Source organism: Hyalella azteca, unplaced genomic scaffold (genome assembly GCF_000764305.2).
Source record: "Hyalella azteca isolate HAZT.00-mixed unplaced genomic scaffold, Hazt_2.0.2 contig6125, whole genome shotgun sequence".
NCBI classification, from domain to species: domain Eukaryota; kingdom Metazoa; phylum Arthropoda; class Malacostraca; order Amphipoda; family Hyalellidae; genus Hyalella; species Hyalella azteca.
The window spans coordinates 33,050-43,004 of NW_025936293.1; the positions used below are offsets into that span (position 1 = coordinate 33,050).

Genomic DNA, 9,955 nt, shown 5'->3' on the forward strand with positions numbered 1-9,955 from the left:
TATGGCTCAACAATTTTATGGGACATTCCGAAGTCAATGTTTAAACAACTTGAAACTGTACAAAACTCTGCCCTTTGATACATTCAAGGAGCTTGTTGTACAACGCCTATAGTGTCTCTGCAAGTTGAAAGCTTCATTGCACCTTTGCAAATACAATTTTCATATCTGTTCAATAAATGGGTATTAAGGTACCATATTTGCACATGCCTGCAGGGAACCAAGACCCCAGTTGTGCTCAGGCTGGGAGGTGTGCTACCTGCATACCCAAAGCCTTCAAATCAAATTAAAAAAAAGTCCCTCACTTGTTATTCACGAATTTACGTTATGCCATTTGTGTGCGTCCGATTCCGTCAAAACTCGAAAGTGTCGTGCCATGGGGCAGGGTCAAATTCTCAGCCAACTGAGCAGTCTGAGCTGAGACCAAAAACTTATCAATGCTCAGGCCTCACAGAATGACTACGTACCTACTGTACACTGCCTCTTAGTATGAGCTACTAGTACCTACTACTACTGTATACCTACTACATGATCTATCTTCACTGCTTTGCTTCTTCCTTAGTAGTTAGTACTGCCTAAACCTCTCATCTCTCAAGTCACAACTCAAAATTACATTGGCAATTTAGAAATGGATGTGTTCACTAGTGATATTTTTATTTGTGGGATATGTCAACATAATTTTGAAAGTATTGAAGATTATGCATGCCATATGATTATGCAAGAAAAATGCATAATGATTTTAAAGGCATGTGATGCACTACAAGGTCTAATTTTGCCAAGGTTTGTATATTTCTATCATATTGTCATTTATGAAGGCTTGAAAAGCATACCGGTTACCCCTTTTGGACTCAGGGGTATGATTTTGCACTAGGATAGTGCATATTTGCTATGCAAGTCTATTTGGGATAAGAGATTTTGAAAGTTAGGTACCTAATATACTACCTGCTATAGTTATAGGGTTAAATGAGCTTGGCATTTTCTATCAAAAGTTTACTTACTATGATTTACAAACTAGGTATACCTACATTTGAAACATAGTTGGTATAGGTGCAAAAGATATTCATGTCATTAGTCTGATGATAATATTATATACAGAAAACCTGCCTGCACTACGTAATCTTTATAATATTAAACCATTTTATTTCAGATTCAAACTGGATGAAAATGTTGGTGTTAACACACCAAATTCACAAGCTGAATGGATGTCCAGTGTCATCAAAGTCAGCACTGGACTAGAGAAGTTTCGTTGGAAGTGCCGCCTTTGTAGCTTGACATTTTCCAGGGAAAAGGCTTATGTTAATCATTACTTCTTGCAAGTAAGTAAATCCATTTTTTTCCAAGTCAATTTTATCCATTTGCAGTCCATTGTAAAACAATTAATTCATTGTTGTCTAAGCAATTTTTAAAGTTGGTTGTGTTTTGGCAGACATTTTCATATTTAACTGTCACATTTAAATTATAAAATATGTAGGAAATGTAGTCATACATAAGATATGATGTTTTTGATATGATATCTTCTGTTCAAATTTTGTTTCATCCCAGTGGAGATTTCATCTTGACAATGTTTGTGTGATGTGTGTATTAAGTTATCTTGCAATTGTTCATTGGATTCATATATGGGTTTGTAATGAATGTTGGGGATTTAAAATGGTGTGTACATTTAGCTACTTAGTTCAATAGCTTCCTTTTTGTTAGTGTGACAATTCTAATATGGGCATTATCTTTTTAATATGAGTAGCTGCACTCTTTTATTAGAATATTTGTTTTATTATCCAGCACAAGAAAAATGAAGATCTAGGTTCCAAGAAATTTTTACCTCGACTACCAAAATTTCAAATGAACTTGCCACCATTGAAAAAGAAATTCAAATTGGAGTTATTGGATCCATGTTTACCTGAAATGACCAAGGAAGTTCCAAAAACAAATGACCATAAACCATTTCATGATCCATCTTTAGCACCTTCAAGTGATGCATGTAGGGATGTTGAGCAGAACACATTTACTGCTCGCAACAGTCATGCTCAAACAGAAGAGGACTATGTTTTGCCTTATCCAAATGCTGACCAAATCATCAATGGCAGAGATGACTATGAATTGTCTCATGGGTTTGAGCTTGGAAAAATTCAGATGACTGGCCCTTCATCATCAGATCCTTTTGTTACTATAACTATGGACGACAGTGGTACTAATGCTCCAGTCTCAAATGAATGCCTGGTTGTGGAGCCTCGCCAAACTGCTTCAAAATTCTCTGGAAGCCAAAGCAGCAAAATCAAAGCCTCAGAAGCTATCACTGAAGACCTGACTTGTGAAGAGCTGGAGGATGATGACACAATGTCAGTATATGAAGTGGATGGAATTGCGTGTCAGCTCTGCTGTCAAACATTCAAGAATGTAAGTAATTTTGTCTTGCATATTGAAGAAATAATTACACTTCGTAATTTTTAGTCCAGAAATTATAAAGTGCAAAATGAATAAGACCATTAAATATTTAACCTACCATATATTTGAAATATCTGAAAAATATCTGTGGTCAGTTGAAAAATTAAATACTAAGCCTCTACATGTACTTGGGCAGCAATGTACAATGATTACAAAGTCAGTTCTACGCATTTTGATAGGGCCCAGGACTGTAGTTGCTTTCATATATTGCATCCTGCAGATGTCTGCCTTATATTGCTAATTAATTCTAAGCTTGTGTCCATAGTTAAGAGATTTATTTTGACAATTAGCCACAAACACTGACAAATGTTGAGTGGAGCAATCTATTGATATATTCTCAGCAATAATTGAAGATCAGCAGCAACATCTCTTGGTGTTGTTCCTTATGGTGTTCTTATGGGGAATAAATAAATCATTACTTTGCTCTAATAGTTAGTGGTAGGAAATATTGTAATGTTTATCTCTTCAGGCTTTTTCTCTTATTTGCCAGAAGACCAACAGTTTAAAAGAATGGTTATCAGAGCCTAAGTAGTATCTTCAAAAATACAAAGAGCTGTTACATACAAAAATTTTATTTCCCGCAGACTCGTAACCTACAGCAACACGTGAACATTGTGCATGCTGGCAGTCGCTCATTTGTTTGTGGCTTCAGCGGCTGCGGCCAGGCTTTCAAAACTAAAGGCTCCTTAACCCGGCACCATCGCAGACACACTGGTAGCTTACCCGTTCCTAATGACCTCTTATTTTAAGGTTGAAATTCTTGTATAATTTATTGATACATTGTTTGTGTTTCTCATTTCTCTCAGGTTTATTGATTTTATTTTTATAATTTACGTGATTTTATGCTATTTAAAATTGTATTTTTTTAGTGAGGGAGGAAAGGGTTCTTTTTCCTTCTGAATTGGATATTGTGCAGTTAATTTCGAATCAGCCCTCACAAATTAACCAATTTTTTATTGACAATAAATCTATTGATCAGGGCCTATACTTTCAAAAAAAGTTAGGAGATCGTAAGTTCATCAGCCAATCATTGACGGCCCTTCAAGCAAAATCCACCAGTCACAGACAATGAAATAGAACTTAAGTACTTACGTTCACTTAGCGAGTTTTGAAAGTAAGGCCCCAGGCCTTTAGAATAGCATGGCCGGGAGCCAATGTAGCTTAGATATCATGGCCGCTGGGAACTGCGTTGTTAAACACAACACTGCCCTTAGGTCACAATCATACCCTCTGTTAATCTTACTTAATGACCGCTATGGTCACGAGCATCTGTCACCTTTCTAACAGCCATGCCATGGTGGTAAACAACAAGAGCTTTTTGCTGACCTTCCCTATGTAGTCCTATAAGTAGACCAGTAAGTATTATGGATACCAGCATGATCATGCATAAAATATTCAGTATATTCTTAAAGCTGATCCGTAAATTAAATAAATATGAACTGGCAATTAGAAGGTATAATGTTTGCCTTAATGCGCCTTGGTCAGGCGAGCGACCGTTCGTGTGCAGCGTGTGCGGCAGGAGCTTCAGGGAGTCCGGCACCCTGAGACGCCATCTGCTGGCGCGCGTGTCGTGCGCTCTTAAGTCCGACGCGGCGCTGGTCAGATATAAGGCAGATCTGCCTCTGTACGATAACAAGGTGAGCTGTAGTGATAACAAGATCAGTTGTAGTGATAACAAGGTCAGCTGTAGTGATAACAAGGTCAGTTGTAGTGATAACGAGGTCAGTTGTAGTGATAACGAGGTCAGCTGTAGCGATAACGATGTCAATTGTAGGTAGTGATAACAAGGTCCGTTGTTATCTACTCATGCACCTAAAAGACGTAGCTGTATGAATCACGCCCACTCATTTCACATAATAAGCAATTTAAACTTGAATGGTTTCTTACGAGATAATTTTATATATTTTTTGTGTTATATTGGTTATCATCGATTATTTTCCAGGCATCTGTTGTGAAATTCTTGAAGAAAGAAGAGTTTCTCGCTAAAGAAGATTCTCGTGGCGACGCTCAAGCCAATAAATCAACCACTAGTGACGAGTCTCAAGCGTGTGTGAGGAACACTCAGTCAAAGATCGTCTTAGAGGAGAGGCAGCGCCACGATTCTGCAAAAATTAACTTCAAGAATACTCCTCTCAAGTCACTTCGCCATTGCCAAATTCATGACCCTATTTCTCCGGATAATAATATTCAGAATGGAGTTTCCTCAGATTTTGGAACCCAAACGAAAGTTTTGACTGATAACAACTCTACTACTCGCACGACCGAGTATACTGGTGACAAAAGTAGTAATTTTGCTGTTTCCTCAGACTGTGTTTCCAGCACGAATGTTTCATCTGAAAACAACTGTACCATCACGCTAGATTCCAATGACCGCGGTTCACATACGACAGTTTATTCAGGGAAGAAGAGTGCCAACACGGCGGCTTCATCTGGTCTGAGTTTACCTACATCAGTTTCCCTTGAATGCATTCTTTCAGGCGCCAATGACTTATCGATCTCTAATGATCAAGTGGCAAATGTTTCAGCTTTCAATGGTAATGCCAACGAAGTCTTAGTTCCCACGGATTTAATTTCCAGTTTGATGACTTCTGCTGACCACATTCACCGCTCTATAATTTCCGCTGATGACATTACAGATGTTGCAGTATCCTCGAGATCCTCATGTATGGCCGATCAAAATGATCACATTTATGAGGACAGAACATCGAGTGACCCTGCCGTCCAGACTAACGTAGCTAAACAACTCAACGCTGCCGATAAGCCCGAAGAAACTGAACGCAGCACCACTTCAGTCTGCAAAATTTCCGCCAAATACAATATTGAGTCCAAAAAAAGTCTCACATCTGTATTCACTTCTGAAAAACATTCATCAGGCGAAAGCATTGGGGAAGGTTCTAATTTAGTTAAAAATGCCAATTCTAAAATCAAGCAAGGATTTGGTATCGATGAAAGGCTTTCTCAAGACCCAAGTGCTCTGAATACTGACACTCAGTTTACAGCGGGGGTCGAAGAATCTTCACCTGTCTCTAATTTGTCTGCTGACGGCTTGCATTACCGGGCGGCCAACAGTTCTCCTTTCAGGATGACACCTGGTGAGTGCTTGTACTTCTGCATGCTTTTCTGTTGAACAAATCTGCTTTAAATTCAGTCGAAAAAATTACTTTAGTTCTTCTAAACTAGTATCTGGAACCCGGGACATAATTCATGGATAGGCATGGAAACAGTTTTTTTATTGTAGGTATTTCTATGAATTTAAATAGCCAGCACTAGTGTTGCTTCGATCGTTAATGCCAATAAGAGGGTGTATTTATTATTGTATTTATTATTTACTTCCTCGTTTAATGTGTGATTGTGGTTGATTATCTTGCTTCTCAGTCTCAGTGATTTTTTTACCGCCTCAAGTGATGTGAGTTTTTTCCAAATCCCCCTTATTTTACGTCAATGCATGAATAAGATTTGTTTTAATTCTGAGATACAAATGATTTATCTTGCTTATTACTTGAAGATGAATTTGCACATGATTCCAGTGTCCTGACTTTTGCTATTGTCGTTACTTCTATATAGGCTATTCATTTGAATTCATTCCTACGTTGCACTCAGGTCGGATAATCAAACTTGAGAGAGAAGCTTTGCCCCAGAAAAGCACCGACAGGAGGCAAGCGTCAGGAGTGTCCGTGGATCAGCTAAGAGCAACAGAGCAGCAGCGGCGCGAGGAAGCTCTCGCTGACACACAGTGTCTGGACGCTGTGTGCATCAAGCAGGAGGCTGGACTAAAAATGTTGTGCAAGAGAGAGGTGAGAGGAAAGTAGACCTGTAATGCAGAGCTTCAGAGAAGGTGGAGGAATTTCTCGGTGTAAATTAAAACCTAAGTATTGCTCAAAACGAGGTTTGTTATGACAGAAACAGGACGTGATTCATGATTCATCATGGGCGTGTAGTACCATCTGTCCCGCTTGTTTACCCTAAATTCTAGTTAAATTATCTATTCGATATCTGTAATAATCTTCTTTAGTCGAGTACAATGCTTGGCCTCGGTAAAACCAGCATAATTTTCCCAGTACAAATTGCATCAGATGCAGTAAATAACCCCATGTGATCGCTGAAGTCAGACAGAAGCATTTCATGCTTTTTTGATTAAAAGGTATACGTTATTATTTAACTGGATTCACGTTGTTATCGTTTTCAGTACATTCACATAACTCACGTTGTATGCAGATCAGAGGTTTTGGTGTCATGACCAGCGTTTTCTCGAGCTCTGCAACTGAATGTGCGATACAATTCTATACATGGGCATCCAAAATAAGTAACATTCCTAATTTACAGTTACAGGAAACTGAGGAGACTCGTGCCTCGGATGGAGAAGAGGACTACATTCGCAGTCCTTCCGTCCCTCCTTCGCCCTCCTCTGTCTCTTCCTACAACCCAAGTCTGGTGGATGTGCCGCTGTGGAATCCACCTGAAGATCATCATCTTTCTCTTGGCTTCGACCATGACAACGGAAACGAGTCATGCGATTTCGGTTCCAAGGACCCGTGGACTTTTACCAATCATTATAGTAATTTTGAAAATAGATCTTGGGGTGTCGTTAATGAAGCTCAACGACACGTAACTGTTACAGATGACGTCGATGTCACAACATCCAAAAACGGCCTCTCGAATTCTAGTTGTGTTGTGGCTAACGCAGTGAAAGTTTGTGACTTTGGCAGTGCGTTGCGCATGGAGGAAAGAGGTGCAAGTTCTTTTCAAGTTCTATCAGAGTCTGGAGATGCGAATTCTGTGCACATGGTGGCAGCAAGTTCCAGTTCTTTGCGCCTTAAAGAGAGCGCTGTAAGCCCTTCCTGCAACCAAACTGGCAGTGCAAGTTCTTCGCTACGACGGTCTGTGAGCTCAGGATCTGCTGAAGACTGTGAACTCGAGTCTCGCGATGAATACTTCCATGCCAGCGACCTCAACTCGAAACTTCAGAGTAAGTGGAATTATTTTAAGCTTATAACCTATGTGTGTATCAAGTCGGGTTTCTTTGTATTGATATTTGTAGTGCCTGCATGATTAAAGTCATACTTTTAAAAGAAGGCTGCTTTTATTTAGCTCTCGTATAATTGTGTCATTACAGTGCATGAAGAACGACTGGAGTCAAATATGGCACACATTAAAAAATATACTTGGAAAACTACCTATGTCATTATTAAGAACTCAGAATTCACTCAACATTCCTGCTGTTCGCAAATCCCTGCGGTCGAGTATTATCCGGCATTCTTGACTTTCTTAACTTTTGCGTCTTTAACTTTCAACTGCAATAAATAATTAAGGAAATTTATTAGTTTTCTCGTGAAATACGCTCTACATATGTGAAGATCTGCTGAATTTCATGTCATTCACTACATATGTCATTCGATGATGACTTCAGTCTCATAAATTGTCGTTAGCTCACAATACAGCAACTTTTCAATCCCTATTTGGGCGTTGGTTTCATTCATTCACAGTTGGTTTCATTTAAGTATACAGTAGTACTCGCTACTGACTCGCTACGGTACTCTCTACTGAAATACGGTAATAATTATTAAATAAGTTAGAAAAAACAATGATTGAATTTAGTTTTGTTGAATTGTTCATTTGAATTAAGGTAATTCTTAATGAGTGCGTGTCATTTTACACATAATTCAATGCTTTCACTTAGGGAGGCTTGGCGGCTCGCAGAATAGAGACGTGAAGCCGAGGTTAACCTTGGATGTTGATGTCAAACCCCGTCTTGTTTACGTCACCCCTGACATCAAACCCCGAGCTCTGTTGTCAACTCCTGGTCCAGGCAGCACTACCAGGAACGCCTCCTGTAGCGCTGACAACTCCGAGAAGTTTCCCAATCCTAACAGCAATAATAATGCAGCTTTCAGCAAAAACAATGGAACTTGCATGAAAACTCTGGAAATTTCTGGCACCAATGAACTAGAAGCAACAACAAGCAAAGCTTGTCAACCCTTGACTTCCGTTAACGATACCAACACAAAAGTATTAACAAACGCTCAGACGGCGGACTATAACGCACAGACGTTGAACCTAAGCACCCAGGCGGCAGGCGTGAGCGCGCAGGCGATGGAACTGAGCGCGCAGACGGACGATGGGAACGCACAGACGACCGCCTCTAACAACACCGCCAGTCAGGGCGAGGAGGCGTTCGTGTGCGTGTACAAGTGCGTGCACTGCGAGGAGTGCTTCGAGACACGCTCAGCCCTCATGAAGCACCTCTTCACGCACGCTGGTGAGTGCGGTCACTACGTAGTTGTTTTCTCTCGTAAATTTGGGCCAGAAATTCTTACAAAAATGAAACCGAATCCTCAATTGTATTCCCTTAATATTGTGATTTTCCTACTGATGTAGTCTCAAATTACAAGGGTTTTATATTAGAATTACTACATTAAAACGGTTAATTTATCTGTTGACGAAGGAGAACTTTCTGTCTACTGACGGTGTATCTTTGAATTTAAATGACGATGTCTCAGCATATGAAACGTTCAGCTTTAAATGTCGCATTAGCATCACTGGGCGTGAGCGAACCTAACCTCCCAATCTTATTATGCTGTTTGTAGCGCACTGGATCTGTCTTCTTTATAATATTTCCCATTTAAATTACCGATACTACACCTATTATGCATAATGATGGACTAATGTGTGTAATTTCTTTTCAAGTCAATATCGCGAAAATTAACATAAAACGTCTAAAATCGAGGATCGACAGTCGAGATCGCAGTTACTTACTCAACGGTCGTTTAGAGTTAGTAGGCTACTTACACGTGAAATCAACAATAGTTACCTTCTGGCCCTAATAACTTACTTTCTTATTTCATATGTTTCAGATCTATATGTTACTACCATACATATTATAACAAATTCTGTAAGTTGCTGGATGAGTATAAAATCTGAAATGCATCGAGCGACTAACCAGAGATTTCATAAGCTTGATTCGAAAGTCGAGTAGTGCGTCCTGTGAAAAGACGACGTTTGCATTGCCAGTAAATTGACGTAATTAGTTCTGTATTGTGCAGATGTGCTTGGACAATCCTTCATTACAGCACTTCTCTTTAAATTCACTTCTTGCTATTTGTTTATTGGTCTTATAATCGATATTTAACACACTCCTACCAGTCCAATCGATCTGAAATTTTGCACACTCGCGTAAAGTCGTAGACAATGCTTGAATCAATTGATAGAATAAATAATTGTAAGAAAAAAAATTTATTTATGTATTAAACAAGGACTACTACACACAGGACATGCATAGCCTATGTCCAGCCTCTGCTAGCAGAGGCGATCGCCTACACTATGAAAATGCTGGTGTTTTAGTGGCATCAACAAATGATATGCCCATAATTGTTTCATACAATAGTATTACAATGTGTGTAGTAGTCCTTGGTCAGAACCATAGACTTTTTGCCAGTTTTGAAGTTCAAAATTTTGTACTAAGCAAAGTAGGTACCATTTTCCTGCCTTCATACACTGATAAAAAAAATATTTAAATGGAGTG

General features: G+C 39.3%; 1 protein-coding gene across 1 annotated transcript in view; it reads left to right on the forward strand.

The window, feature by feature from the left end:
- Positions 1–252: 252 nt before the first annotated feature.
- Positions 253–9,955, forward strand: part of LOC108682468 — a gene marked incomplete in the record, with an annotated part of 14,039 nt that continues 4,336 nt past the window's right edge. The window contains 9 exon segments of the mRNA XM_018171633.2: positions 253–777; positions 1,145–1,313; positions 1,774–2,388; positions 3,021–3,150; positions 3,922–4,073; positions 4,379–5,528; positions 6,037–6,230; positions 6,760–7,402; positions 8,114–8,692. Coding sequence (XP_018027122.1) covers positions 626–777; positions 1,145–1,313; positions 1,774–2,388; positions 3,021–3,150; positions 3,922–4,073; positions 4,379–5,528; positions 6,037–6,230; positions 6,760–7,402; positions 8,114–8,692 — 3,784 coding nt within the window.